Below are 15448 nucleotides of genomic sequence, written 5' to 3' on the forward strand. Positions count from 1 at the left end.
ACGATCTCAGCTCACTACAGCCTTGACCTCCTGGGCTCAGGCGATCCTCCCATCTCAGCTTCCCAGGTAGCTGGGACTATAGGCGTGCACTACCATGCCCAGCTAATTGTTTTTGTATTTTTGATAGAGATGGGGCTTCACCATGTTGCCCAGGCTGGTCTTGAACTCCTGAGCTCAAGCAATCTGCCCACCTCAGCCTCCCATAGTGCTAGGATTACAGGCATTAGCCACCATGCCCAGCCTTAAATTCTTTATGTTATACTTCATATAAGTAAAAGATGCTAGACAGACAGTATAGACTGGCTAAATTATTTCTTGTAAATGTATATCATATATCATTAATTGACTTTTCCTTACTTCTTTGGTAAAAAAAAGTCTGAAATCAGAGCCTGTTTGCTTCAGTCTATAAGGGGAGCAAGCAGCAGCCATTCCCCCCAACCTAGGAGGCTATGCCACCACTTTGTGAGAGGTGGGTATCTCACAGTGAGTGGGGACAGGCTTTATGGAATGCATGGTTCTTCCCTAGGACCCCAGAATCCATTCACATTATAGCAGTCTCCATACTGAGTCAAGGAGCAGGCTGAATGAAGATTGGATTCTCATTGCCTTGGTCTGTCATTTGAAGTAATCTCACCCAGCAGCCCAGAAATGGAATGGACTTGCTCTTTCCTTGTGTACATTATATTCTGCTCTATTCTTTTTTATTTTTTTCTTGCTACTTGTTTGCACAGGAAGTTCTCAGAGAATCTCAGACTAAACAGGAAGTGATTTTTTTCCTATATAGAGGGGTACTAGTAGTAACGAAGACGGGCAGGAGAAGGAGAGGGAATAGGTGACCTGTGGCCTGGCAGCTTGTTGTTTCCTTCCGTGGATTTTATGTAAAATCCCTAAATAATTTAGTTTTATGGGCTGTGCGCATTTCTGAGTAAATCTGCTTTTCTAAATTGGTTTCATCAACTGGAAAATGAAACTGAATTGCTGGAGATACACCTGGGTCTAATTTACCGTGATCCTATTTGGTTACTTTTCTCTTTTTAGTAGATATTTTAACAAAAGGCCAAAATTTCAAGTGTATTTCTTTGGCTTTAGGAAATTTATCATTTGTTTAGAGTAATTTTTTCTCCATTTAAGGTTCAAAAGAAAAAGATTGAATACTTTTGAAGCAGAGTATCTCAGTATTAATCATGTTAATGAGTATAGGCTTTGGAGACAAATCTTCCTGAATTTGAATCCAAGCAGTTACTTAGTTGTGTCATTTAGGCATGTGAGACATTTTTTCCTTGGTAAGATGGAGTGTCATCAGGTTTAAAAGAAATAATATTTGGCAGGCTGGGCAACATAGTGAGACCCCCATCTCTACAGAAAATTTAAAAATTAGCCTGGGTACATGCCTGTGGTCCCAGCTTTGGGATGCTGAGGTAGGAAGATCGCTTGAGCTCAGGAGGTCCAGGCTGCAGTGAGCTGTGATTGTGCCACTGCACTCCAGCCTGAGCAACACAGGGAGACCCTGTCTCAAAATTATAATAATAATAATAATAATATTTGGAACTTACTCTGTGCATAGTAAGTTCTCAAGTGGTTGCTGTTGCTGCTGCTGCTGCTAGTACTTCTTGAAGAAGGTGACTGGGGAAAAAATAGACAAAAAAAATACTTTGTCTTGTTTGATTAGTTGACTTTACCTTTTCCTAATATGGATGCAACTGAGAATTGACCCCAAGCTAATGTATCAAGGGACGTTCTCATGTGGGGCTATCAGCCCTAGCAGAATGCCTGCTGTCTTTTCTAGAAAGAGGAAATTATCTGTTTTCCATTTCATTTTTTTTTAAACGATTTTAGCTATCTTTGAGTATGTAACATCTATTATCGTTGTAGGGTGTTTGGAAAACTTCCTGTTTACTCCAGAGCATCCCTGGTAGAGGATGTAGATAATTATCGTATTGTTATTTTATTACATAAACATGGCCTGCTTCTTATAAACATCTTTGTTCTAATAATGTGGTCTCATACTCAAGGTGTGACTCTTTCTGGCATCTTATGTGGTATTCAGAGGCCAGAAGATAGAAAATTAAAATTAATGAAATGAGCCAAGCGAGTCTTTTTAATCCTTCTTGAAATTATTTTATTTTATTTTATTTTATTTATTTTTTGAGATGGAGTCTTACTCTGTCGCCCAGGCTGGAATACAGTGGCACAATCTCGGCTTACCACAGTCTCCACCTCCTGGGTTCAAGCAATTCTCCTGCCTCAGCCTCCAGAGTAACTGGGACTACAGGCGCCCGCCACCACGCCTGGTTAATTTTTATATTTTTAGTAGAGATAAGTTTCAGCATGTTGGCCAGGCTGGCCTTGGACTCCTGACCTCAGATGATCCACCGGCCTCGGCCTCCCAATGTGCTGGGATTACAGGCGTGAGCCACCGCATCCAGCCACTTCTTGACATCTTTCTAGCAGTTTTTATACCACTGCTTCCCCTTTAGAAGCCTTACTGAAGGTTAAGTTACATGTTGATACTCACTTTGTTTTTGTGCTTCCTTTTCTCTTTCCTGGACAGAAACCAAAGCCCAAACCCCGGCCATCCATCACAAAGGCAACCTGGGAGAGTAACTATTTTGGGGTGCCTTTAACAACTGTCGTGACTCCAGAGAAGCCGATCCCCATTTTTATTGAAAGATGTATTGAGTACATTGAAGCCACAGGTAAGAGTATTACCTCATAGCAGTTTATAGCTTTCACTGTCTACAGAATGCTTACTGGAGGGCCAAGCCATCTGGAGATTCTGGAATCAGTTGTTGTTGAGTGTGAGATGCTCTTGGAGAAGGAGCTGAGCAGTCCCGACAGCTGTCAGATGTGTGGATTCTCCATTTGTGTGCAGTTTTGAGGCTGTCGTTGGGCATTTATTAGGGCTTGGCCTACGAGGAGCCATTCTATGCTCAAGGTGGCAGCTGTGACTGCTTGGGCACTTTCTCTGTGCTCCCTCACCCACCAGAGCGTCAACACTCTGTCAGTTGCCTGCCCGCCTGTGTTCCCTGCAGGTCTGTGAGCTCCTTGAGGGTTTTGCTATCGTGTCCTCAGTACTATAGTGGATACATAATACTTTTGGTTTAGTAAAATGAATACAGCCCTTAGCATTCATCGGGTGCCTGAGACTCATGTATTGACAGGATTTTTTTCTGAGATAAGAAAATGATTAGGATGTTTGGGATATCTTCTGGTTATGCAGCTCCTCTGACAACTTGATGCTATCGCAAAGGTAGACTATCTTGGAAACTTTTTTTGCATTGTTCTTGAAATAACTAAGTTTTACTTGTGTTGAAACCATTTGCTTTATTCATTTGAGTTCTCATGTGTTCCTTTGACCTTCCAGTTTCACTAAGGTGGGTTCTTGAACATTAGGAGTTGGGCTCAGGAACACAGGCTTAAACTGATTTGAAACTGAGGTAGGGATTACAGCCTTCCTATCTGTTCTTTCTAACTCTGATGTTATCTACAAGGGTATTAAGTATTGTGTGGTGCGGACAGCCTACTAGGCTCTGCTGGTAATTTCAGCAGCATCGTGTGAAGCTGAGTGACAGTGTTCATATTTATTTATGATGATGTAAATCAGGGAAGATAGCTTTATTTATTATTTTATTTTTATTTTTATTTTTTATTTTTTGAAACAGAGTCTCACTCTGTTACCCGGGCTGGAGTGCAGCGACACAATCTCAGCTCACTGCAACCTCCGCCTCCCGGGTTCAAGCAATTCTTCTGCCTCAGCCTCCTGAGTAACTGGGATTACAGGCGCCCACCATGACGCCCAGCTAATTTTTGTATTTTTAGTAGAGACAAGTTTTCGCCATGTTGGCCAGGCTGTTCTTGAACTCCTGACCTCGTGATCCGCCCCCGCTCAGCCTGGCAAAGTGCTGGGATTACAGGTGTGAGCCACCGCTCCTGGCCTGAAGAAAGCTTTTAAGTTGAAGCCCACCAAAGACTTTGTAGTTATTTCCTAGGTTTTCTCTGTGGCACCCCAAGCTTGAATCTCAATAAAAAGCACTTTGCATAATCATTACAGATCTATAGCTTTGTTTAGTCCATTCTGTACCCAAAGCAGTTTCTCAGTGTCCATCTTTTTTTTTTTTTTTTTTCCTGCTGTAGACACAGGGGTCTCACTTATTACCCAGGCTAGTCTCACAATCCTAGCTTCAAGTGATCCTCCTACCTTGATCTCCTAAAGTTCTGAGATTACAGGCATGAGCTACCGTGCCTGGGCTTCAGTGGCGTCTTTTTTGACACTCATTTTATATTAATTTCTTCCTTTATCTGTCTCTATAAAATGTTTGAAAGTTACAGGTGTGATATGCACCTTTACATTTATTTATTTATTTACTTATTTAGTTTTTTTAGACGGAGTCTCACTCTGTCACCCAGGCTGGAGTACAGTGGCATGATCTCAACTCACTGCAACCTCTGCCTCCCAGGTTCAAGCAATCCTCCCGCCTCAGCCTCCTGAGTAGCTAGGATTACAGGCATGCACCACCACACCTGGCTAATTTTTTTTGTGTTTTTAGTAGAGATGGAGTTTCACCATGTTGGTCAGGCTGGTCTCAAACTCCTGACCTCAAGTGATCCACCCGCCTTGGCCTCCCAAAGCGCTGTGATTACAGGTGTGAGTCATCGTGCCCACGCTGCACCTTTATTTTTAAATACTTCAATGGGTATTTCCCAAAAACATTCTCTTATAGAACCACTGTGCATTTATCAAAATTAGGAAATCAACATTGATCTAGTACTCATCTGTCTGTAATCTAATCTATAGCCTTTCTCATTTCATCAGTTTTCCCACTAACTTCCTTTGTAGCAACAGACAAAACACTGTTTTGGTCCAGGACCTTATCCGGGACCATATGTTATATTTAGTGATCAAATCTGGCCAGGCACAGTGGCTCACAACTGTAGTCCCAGCACTTTGGGAGGCTGATGCAGGCAGACCGCGAGGTCAAGAGGTTGAGATCATCCGGGCCAACATGGTGAAACCCCGTCTCTACTAAAAATACAAAAACTTAGGCCAGAGGTGGGTGGATCACCTGAGGTCGAGAATTCCATACCAGCCTGACCAACATGGAGAAACCCAGTCTCTACTAAAAATACAAAATTAGCCAGGCTTGGTGGTGCATGCCTGTAATCCTAGCTACTCGGGAGGCTGAAGCAGGAGAATCGCTTGAACCCAGGAGGTGGAGGTTGCGGTGAGCCAAGATCGCACCATTGCACTCCAGCCTGGGCAACAAGAGCGAAGCTCCATCTCAAAAAAAAAAAAAATTAGCTGGGCATGGTGGCACACACCTGTAGTCCCAGCTACTCGGGAAGCTGGGGCAGGAGGATTGGTTGAACCCAGGAGGCAGTGGTTGCAGTGAGCCGAGATCACGCCAGTGTACTCTAGCCTGGCGACAGAGCTAGACTCCATCTCAAAAACAAAAACACAAAAAACAAAAATACCAATCAGTTCTTTTGTAGGGTATTCCTCAGCTTGGCTTTGTTTTCCTTTTTTTTTTTTTTTTTTTTTTTGTATTTTTTGTGTTTTTTGGTAGAGATGGTCTCAGACTCCTGAGCTCAAGCCATCCACACGCCTTGGCCTCCCAAAGTGCTGGGATTACAGGCGTGAGCCACCGTGCCCAGCCTTGGCTTTGTTTTCATTTTTTTTGGATATTTCATCATGATCAGGTTCTGGGTTTGCACTTCTGGCAGACATCACAGGGCAGCAGTGCCTTTGCTCTGTCCCCTCCACTTCATCTCTGCTGCCCACCATCACCCACCTTCTCAGTCCAGTCTATGGATATGACGATTTATCTGCTGAAAACCCATCCTTGCTTCTTTGTTGCCTACCAGATGCAGGCCACAATCATAATCCTCCTTCCCAGACTCAGGAACAGCAGGACTGTTACTATGCCATCATCCCCTGCCCTCCTTCCCACCCTCCTTTTTTTTCCCTCTCCCCCTCCCTTCTTTCACCCGTTTCTTTCAGTTTTATTCTGCTTCAAGTATTAATTTTAAAATTATTCTACGAGAATGCAAACAATTTATCAGAAGGATGTGAACCAAGCAGAATTTCTTAGTATTTCTCTGCCTTAGGGCATTCCCCTTGTGTGGTTTAAAATTTGTCCCCCACTTCTCTTTGCCTCTGGAACTTATCCTTATTCTTCAAGAGGCTCCTACCCCTAATAGCACTTTGAATTTAACCTCCCTGGTAGTTCTTCTCAGCCAAATTTCACCTTCCTGAAAATGGGATTCTCTGTTCTCCTTGTCTCCCTAGAGCCCGATATAGCATATACATTAATTGATTATTATAAATTAGCCGGGCATGGTGGCACGCATCTGTGGTCCCAGCTACCCTGGAGGCTGAGGTGGGAGAATTGCTTGAGACCAAGAGTTCAAGGCTGCAAGTGAGCTGTGATCACGCCACTGCACTCCAGCCTGGGCAACAGAGCAAGACCCTGTCTCTTAAAAAACAAAAGAGAGAGAGAAAGAGACAGGGTCTCGCTCTGTTGCCCAGGCTAGAGTGCAGTGGTGCAGTCATAGCTCACTTGCAGTCTCACCTTTCTGGCCTCAAGCCTCTTGAGTAACTGGGACTACAGGCACATGCCACCATGCCCAGCTAATTTTTGTATTTTTTGTAGAGGCAAAGTCTCACTGTGTTGCCCAGGCAGGTTTCAAATGCCTAACCTTAAACCATCTTCCCACCTTGGCCTCCCAAAGTGCTGGGATTATAAGCATGAACCACTGCACCCAGCCAGAGACCCTATCTCTTTCAAAAAAAAAAAAAAAAAAAGATTGATTGAATGAGTGGTTTTCAATCTGGAATACCTTAATTCCATTTTCGTCTTTCTTCTTCAAGAAAAAAATAACCATATATTTCCCCTTGTTGGCATTAGTTTGGCCTTTTTTTTTTTTTTTTTGAGACAGAGTCTCGCTCTGTCGCCCAGGCTGGAGTGCAGTGGCGCGATCTCCACTCACTGCAAGCTCCGCCACCTCCCAGGTTAAGGCCATTCTCCTGCCTCAGCCTCCCTAGAAGCTGGGACTACAGGCGCCCACCACCACGCCCGGCTAATTTTTTTGTATTTTCAGTAGAGACGGGGTTTCACCATGTTCGCCAGGATGGTCTCAATCTCCTGACCTCGTGATCCGCCCGCCTCGGCCTCCCAAAGTGCTGGGATTACAGGTGTGAGCCACCGCGCCCGGCCTAGTTTGTACTTTTATGAAATTTCAGAAGAAAAATTAAACCTGGTGTCTGTGAGCTTAGTGTGCATTGGAGGGGAGTCTTTGTGTACCCTTATTTCCTAAGAAAACTTTTTTCTCCCCTTTATAAAATTAAAGCACATTCATTGTAGAAATTGGACAAATGGCAAGAACTGTGAAGAGGAACTCAAAAGATTCGTGATCTGCTACTTAGTGAAAACCACCATTAATGGTTTGAGATGTTTCTTGTAGTCTTATTTCTCTGCACATGCACATATATTTATTTTTACATAATTCAGAGTATGAGGTAAGCTAGTGTTCAACTTTTTTTTAACATAGCCCTCTTAAATGAGGCAGAAGAGGCTGGGTGCAGTGGCTCACACCTGTAATCCCAGCACTTTGGGAGTCCAAGGTGGGCGCTCACTTGAGGTCAGGGGTTCCAGACCAGCCTGACCAACATGGCAAAACCCCATCCATCTCTACTAAAAATATAAAAATTAGCTGGGCTTGGTGGTACATACCTGTGATCCCAGCTACTCGGGAGACTGAGGTGGGGTAATTACTTGAACCTACAAGGTGGAGGTTGCAGTGAGCCAAGATCGCACCACTGCACTCCAGCCTGGGCGACAAAGTAAGACTCTGTCTCCAAATAAATAAATTAATTAATTAAGAAAGTGTGCATGAATGCCAGGCATAGTGGTGTGCACTTGTGATCCCAGCTGTTTGAGAGGCTGAGGCAGGAGGGTCGTTTGAGCCCAGGAGTTCCAAGGCTGCACTGAGCTCTGATCGTACCACTGCAGTCCAACCTGGGCAACACAGCAAGAGCCTGTCTCAAAACAAAAAAAAAAGAAAGAAAAAGAAAAAAATTACCATTAATTCAGTAGTATCATTTCACATATAATTCATTTTTAAATGTATTCATTTGGCCGGGCGCGGTGGCTCAAGCCTGTAATCCCAGCACTTTGGGAGGCCGAGACGGGCGGATCACGAGGTCAGGAGATCGAGACCATCCTGGCTAACACGGTGAAACCCCGTCTCTACTAAAAATACAAGAAAATTAGCCGGGCGAGGTGGCAGGCGCCTGTAGTCCCAGCTACTCGGGAGGCTGAGGCAGGAGAATGGCGTGAACCTGGGAGGCGGAGCTTGCAGTGAGCCGAGATCGCGCCACTGCACTCCAGCCTGGGGCACAGAGCAAGACTCCGTCTCAAAAAAATAAATAAATAAATAAATAAATAAATAAATAAATGTATTCATTTAACTTAGAACTATATGTTATAGCTGAGATTTTTGTACTAGGATTCAATTAATAGTCACACTGCACTTGGCTTTGCCCCTTCAGGCCCTTGCAGTCCAGAACAGTCCTCTCTGGTTTGTTTTAATAATGTGATTTTTTTTTTTTAAGAGACAGAGTCTCACTCTGTCACTGAGGCTGGAGTACAATGGCACAATCATAGCTCACGGCAGCCTCTAACTCCTAGGCTCAAGTGATCGTTCCTCCTTTTCTTCCTGAGTGCTATAGGCATGTGCCACCACACTCAGCCAATGATGACCTTTTTTGAAAAGCCTAGTCAGTTGTCTTGCAGAATGTCCTCCTCATGTAATGTGCCCTTCGGTCCTCTTCACCATCCTCGGCTCCCTTCCAGGACCACCTGTGACCGTGTCAGAGTGTGGCCTCTGGCTGAGCAGGGGGTTGAGCACCCTGCATGTGGTGGATGCGGGACTGCTGCCTCCGTCTCCGGACAAGGCACACGTATGAATTGGGCTTACGGGCTCCATTGGGTTGTACTGAATAATTGAATGAATTGTGGGCTAGTGTTTTCTGCAACTCTGACTGACAAGACAGTGGGCTTGCACGTTCCTTAGGGAAAGCTGGTGCTGCCACCTGCCCTCTCACCCCATCTCCCTCTCTTGCTCGTGGTGGGAATGGCCATATGACCACACAGTTTTCATGTGCTATTCCAGGCAGGGGCTCCTAGCTGATTATACATAACATTCCCAATGAAACTTGTTTACCAGGCCTGGTCAAAGCAGTCCAAAATCAGAAGTCATTGTGTCCCTGTTTTTGTGTCCATTTCGTGTACCTTGGCACTTTAAGGCTTGTCCTGGAAAATGAAACATTGCATCATCACTTGTGAAGGCAGGGCTTGGGAGTTTGCACTGCTAAGATGAGGATAGGAAAGAAATGTATGCCGCAGGGCCTTTGCTGCTGCCCACTCACCTGTCTGCACAGCCAGGGCATGGCCAGCGGAAGTGGAGAAGACGAGCGAGACCACAACCTTGCCGTGGAGAGGTGATAAATCGGGACTTGAACTATCCCATCACTCTAAAAATGTTTTTTATCTGATTACAAAAGTAATATATGGCCAGGCATGATGGCTCACGCCTGTAATCCCAGCACTTTGGGACGGCAAGGCAGGAGTAGCATTCCAGCCCATGAGTTTAAGACCAACCCCAGCAACATGGTGAAACCCTGTCTCTACCAAAAATACAAAAATTAGCCATACATGATGGTCTGTGCCTGTAGTCCCAGCTACTCAGAGGCTGAGGTAGGAGGATCGCTCGAGCCCAGAAGGTTGAGGTTACCGTAAGCTGAGATCATGCCACTGCACTCCAGCATGGGCAACAGAGTAAGACCCTGTCTCAAAAAAAAAAAAAAAAAAAAAAAAAGGAATATACATATACTTGCTTACTGTAAAACAAATTAATCATTATAGATATGTATGACAGAAAGTGAAAATCCTTTACAATCCCAGTCTCCAGGAGTCATCTCATTAATGTATGGATTATGCTTCCTGCTAATGCTAGTCCCCCAAAACATTGAAAAGTCTGAGTATGAGATCATCTCTGTGCTGTTCTGCAGCTCGTTGTTTGTTTTAGCTGAACATGATATCTGGGGCGTCACTTCTGAATTCCACCTCCAAGCCAATTGCATTTTGGTTTTTGATGTGGGGAGAGGATGCAAGAGCTATTATGAGAGGAGGGTGTCTGGAAGTGTGGGAAGAGAAGCCTTGTTTGCAGAGGTGGCATGTGGCAGGTTCCTGTGACTGACATCTCCCAGCCCCTTAGTTTGTGAGTAAAGTGCCAACTCCTTCTAAACACAGATCACAAGAAAAAGGATCATCACTTTCTTACCTCAGTTTACTGCTCCTGATGTTTACGAGCAGGGGAGCAGGGCGGTGTGTTGAGACTCCTCCCCCATATTTTCCCTTCTTGGGTTAGCTTCTAACATTGTGAGGGAAATTGGTTCTCATTTGCGCCTGTCTTCTTTCCTGAGCTTTCTGACCAGTTCATTTACCCTTGTTCATATTTCTGAAAATCAGAACACAGTCAAAAAATGACCAGAGAGTAGAACAGCTTTCAGATTGATCTGCAGATGCTTTTAGCCCAGCCCAGGGACATCCTCTGTGCTTGCTGTGCTAATAGGATATTAGACTTTCACTCTCTCAGCTCCGGTTACATGGAAAGGCTGGATGAGGGCATGTCACTGCCACAGCTGCTCTGGGACCGCCACTGAGAGTGGGAAGGAGGCGGGGGGTGGCGGGGAGCTTAGGAGTCAGACTAACTTTCTATTTCTAGCTTGAATGCTTTTTTCCTCCAGTTTTCATCTTTGTGGAAAATTGGTTGAAGCAATGGAGTCACTGCTCCCTTCTGCAGCAGTGTGGCTCCTAATGACAGAGAACATTGGCCAAGCTCATCTGAGCTCTCCGATGCACCGCAGGAAGTAGAATTATTCGATTCAGTGTACCTCTCTGGAATGGGGCGAGAGGTTACTTTTAGAGCCGGCTCACAATCCTCCTGAGAATAATTTCTCAGGGTAAAGTACACTCTTTATAGCTCATGGTGGCCACAAGACTGAGGTTTTAAATCCTGGGTCTTGGGGCCAAATTTGAGTCAAGCCTTCCTAGGATTCAAGAAATCTGACAGCAGAGGAACCCCCGAAACAGCTTCCAAGTGTCTGTCAGCCTGCCTACCTGGGACGGTCTCAGCGTTCTGGAGACAGAACCTTAGTGCCCCCCTCGCTTGGGCTCTGCTGCGTGTGTTCCCGGTCCCCCAGCCTCTCCTCAGCCTCACTTGCTATTTAACTAAAAACAGCATTCTCTACGCATGCTTTCTTTGAATAATGTGTGAGGCCAGACTTCGTTCCCGGTGTCTGTGATTTTTAACCTCTGCTTTTGGCAGTGCAAGAGGGGGCAGGGCAACAGTGAGGAAATTATTTCCCTGGCCCCAGTCGTTTCTTAATTGGTTTGCTTACTGAGATGACCAGCCTCCACACCTCCAACAAGTGCTGTAGGAGAAATTGTGCCCAGGGAGAAGCAGTTTCATTGGGGCAGAAGGCACCCATCTTCTCTCTTGAATTATGGTGTATTCAAACTATTCTATAAAAATAACTGCCAGGCCACAGTTTTGTTAGTGCAGATGACTTTCAGTTAGTCCCTCTGGAATGAAAAGCTGCCTGAAGTCAAGGAGGACCTGGCAGGCATTGAAAGTAATAATGCTCAAGGTGGTTTGCCCTTGCGTTCCCTCACCCTGCTTTCTGTTCCATACACGTTTCTTGAGCATTGATATGGCCTAGGCCTGGCTCTGGGCACTCCGTCATATATGATCCCATAAGAGATGGCGTTTTGCTCTAAGAACATGGGTGTGGTAGGCCCTTGGGAGGAGTCACGGTACATCTCAGTCTTTGTCACTGTGGGGAGGACCTCAATGTCGGTAAAGTTCGGGGTTAGTCTGGCTGGAAAAAAGGTGGCAGCATTGATATTCCCTTCCCTGCATAAAACCTTGAGAGGAGTCCTGCATAAAATCCTGTGACAGAACCCAGGCTCTGCCTCTCAGGGCAGCACCTGCCTGTCATAGTATTTTAGCTGAAGTTCACGTTTATTTTCTTTTTCTTGTTTTTTACTTTTTTTCAGAAACGGGGTTACCCTGTCACCCAGGCTGCAGTGCAGTGGTGCAATCACAGCTCACTGCAGCCTTGAACTCCTGGATTCAAGTGATCCTCCCGCCTCAGCCTCCCAAGTAGCTGGGACTACAGACGCATGCCACCATGCCTGGCTTGGTTTTTTTTTTTTTTTTTTTTTTTTTTGAGATGAGGTCTTGCTGTGTTGCCCAGGCTGGTCTCTAACTCCTGACCTCAAGTGATCCTCCCTTCTCAGCCTCTCTAGTCTCTGAGATTGCAAGCATGGGCTGCTAAGCCCAGCTTCACATTTATTTTCAAAAGCTCTTTGCTGGAGGGCTTGCACAGCCCCACCTTGGGGTATCATTGCCTGCATTTAGGAGACTATAATGTAAATGGTGCCTTCTTTATTTGCCTTCCAGGGGCACTTCCTTGATGGACACATAATCAGGTCAACTTTGACCTCTCGTCCCTGGTTGAGCGGGGAAATCCCAGAGAGAGGATCACGTGGTTGTAGGAAGACAAACTTCCAGATAACTCTTTTTTTTTTTTTTTTTTGAGACGGAGTCTCGCTCTGTCACCCAGGCTGGAGTGCAGTGGCCGGATCTCAGCTCACTGCAAGCTCCGCCTCCCGGGTTCACGCCATTCTCCTGCCTCAGCCTCCCGAGTAGCTGGGACTACAGGCGCCCGCCACCTCACCCGGCTAAGTTTTTTGTATTTTTAGTAGAGACGGGGTTTCACTGTGTTAGCCAGGATGGTCTCGATCTCCTGACCTCGTGATCCGCCCGTCTCGGCCTCCCAAAGTGCTGGGATTACAGGCTTGAGCCGCCGCGCCCGGCCAGATAACTCTTTAATAGCATTAAGCTTAATTCACTTACCATGTTTTTTGTGGGGGTGGATGGCAGATTTTGTTCATTAAACGAGTATTTATTGACTGTTTATATTAATTAAGCACCTACTGTATGCTAGGCACTGTTTTTAACTCAGGTTGCCCCCATGTCTCTGGGAGTGGGGGAGGTAGATATAATCACACGAATGCATAATTCATCAGACAAGGAACATTATTGGATTTTAAAATTATTGGGGAATAAAATAACACACAGGACCCAGTGTTGGTGAGGATATGGAGCAATTAGAATCCTCACACTGCCAAAGGGAGTGTAAAAGGGCAGTCACTTTGGAAAACTCTTTGGCAGTTTATTAAAAAGTTAAACAGATCCTTTTATAGTTCATAAGTGTGACGATGGGTTGTATAGGGAAAAACTCCAACCCCATTTTTCCTCTACCCTCACACCACAACAATCACCAACACAGAAGACTTCTGTGACCAAATGTGTGGGGTGCTTTCCCCACATCCCCAGACGCCAGCTGCAAGTGCAGGCCTCTGGAACTTCTGACTGACCAGCTTCAAGTTGGGGTTCCCATGACCCCCTCTTTGGGTTCAATTAATTTCTGGAGCAGTTCACAGAACTTAGGGAAACACTTGCTTATGTTTACTGGTTTATTATGAAGAATATTACATGGGATACAGATGAAGAGACGTGGGTAGGGCGAGGTACAGGGGAAGGTCGTGGAGCTTCCATGCCCTCCCTGGGCATGCCACCCTCCAGGAGCCTCCCGTGTTCAGTTATCTGGAAGCTCTCTGAACCCTGTCCTCTTGGGTTTTATGGAAGCTTTATGACATCAGCATGCCTTCCCCCAGGGTATAGGGTGGGACCCTCTCAGGGGAGGGTCTTAAGACTCATAGTTGGAAAAGTGGGGTACGATTAGAGTCCTGCCTTGTGGCAGGTGAAAGGAGGACAGGAGAGAGATTGTGTTTCCTGATACCTGCCCTTGGGGCCTAACACACCCAGCATTATAACAAAAGACTGTAACAAGGGCTGTGGGAGTTAGGAACCAGGAACTGTAGACAAAAACCTGTGTATCATAATATCACATTCGGTTTTCATGCTTATGTGTGAAAAGTGCCTCTTTCAAACCTTGTTCTGGCACATTATCTTACATGAAAGGAGAAAAAGCTAAACATACACTTACCATCCCACTTCTAGGTATTTGCCCAAGATAAATGAAAACATAGTTCACACTAAGACTTGTACTCAGCTGTTTCTAGCAGCTTTGTTCATGACAGCCCCAAACTAGAAGCCACCCAAATGTCCACCGGCAGGAGAATAGACCAGTAGGTCCATCCATCCGATGGAATACTTCTCATTCATTAAAGGGAATAAGTACACTGTGTGTAACAACAGTGGGATCTCAAAATTATGCTGCTGAGAGTCATGGAAGCCAGACACACAAGACCATGAACTGCGGTTCCCTTTCTAGAAAACTCTGGAAAATGCACATTAACCTACTAATGTGAAGCCAACCAGTGGTGGCCTGGAAGCTGGGATGGCAAGAAGACTCGATTGCAAAGAAACAATAGAAAACTTTTGGGGGTGGTGGAAGTATTCCATATTTTAATTGTGATAATTTCACTCATGTATTACATATTACAAAATTATCGGGCCGGGCGCAGTGGCTTACGCCTGTAATCCCAGCACTTTGGGAGGCCAAGGCGGGCGGATCACAAGGTCAGGAGATCGAGACCATCCTGGCCAACAAGGTGAAACCCCGTCTCTACCAAAAATACAAAAAATTAGCCAGGAGTGGTGGCAGACACCTGTAGTCCCAGCTACTCAGGAGACTGAGGCAGGAGAATGGCGTGAACCCGGGAGACGGAGCGTGCAGTGAGCCGAGATGGTGCCACTGCACACCAGCCTGGGCGACAGGGCAAGACTCCGTCTCAAAAAAAAAAATGGATACAGTTTACTGTATATAAATTATACCTCAATAAAGTTGATTTTTAAAAACTTAAAAAAAAAAAGTAATTGGGGAACAGTTTCGAAGAAACTTGCTGTTTCTTTCAAAATATGTTAATGTGCTGGATAATTTCAAAATATTATCCAGCACATTAACTACTAGTTACAAAGGGGGCACCTTTATAATGCAAAGATCTGGGTATTACCACCTTACCAAAGTAGTTACACTCAGTATCTCTACCGGGTCAACCCGACATTGTGTTGTGCCTCCTGGCCAAAAATATCTCACCCGAATTTTATCAGGAAGAAGCAATCAGACAAATCCAGAATATGATACATTTATAAAACAAGTGGCCTCAGCACTTTGGGAGGCCAAGACGGGCGGATCACGAGGTCAGGAGATTGAGACCATCCTGGCTAACCCGGTGAAACGCCGTCTCTACTAAAAAATACAAAAAAAAAACACTAGCCGGGCGAGGTGGTGGGCGTCTGTAGTCCCAGCTGCTCGGGAGGCTGAGGCAGGAGAATGGTGTAAACCCAGGAGGCG

General features: G+C 45.3%; 1 protein-coding gene and 1 long non-coding RNA gene across 3 annotated transcripts in view; one reads left to right on the forward strand and one right to left on the reverse strand.

The window, feature by feature from the left end:
• The window catches only part of LOC105478593 (Rho GTPase activating protein 35), a 152082-nt gene that overhangs the window by 76911 nt on the left and 59723 nt on the right, over positions 1-15448 (forward strand). For both annotated transcript variants that reach the window (XM_071087236.1, XM_011736054.3), the window contains exon 3: positions 2552-2696. In XM_071087236.1, coding sequence (XP_070943337.1) covers positions 2552-2696 — 145 coding nt within the window. The remainder of the gene's footprint in view (positions 1-2551; positions 2697-15448) is intronic.
• LOC139360378 (uncharacterized) lies at positions 9696-11250 on the reverse strand. Its single transcript, XR_011617716.1, has 3 exons — positions 11181-11250; positions 10342-10518; positions 9696-9844 (listed from the first exon to the last, which is right to left on the reverse strand). It is a non-coding gene; the product is annotated as an uncharacterized lncRNA (long non-coding RNA).

Source organism: Macaca nemestrina, chromosome 20, assembly GCF_043159975.1.
Source record: "Macaca nemestrina isolate mMacNem1 chromosome 20, mMacNem.hap1, whole genome shotgun sequence".
Lineage (NCBI taxonomy): Eukaryota > Metazoa > Chordata > Mammalia > Primates > Cercopithecidae > Macaca > Macaca nemestrina.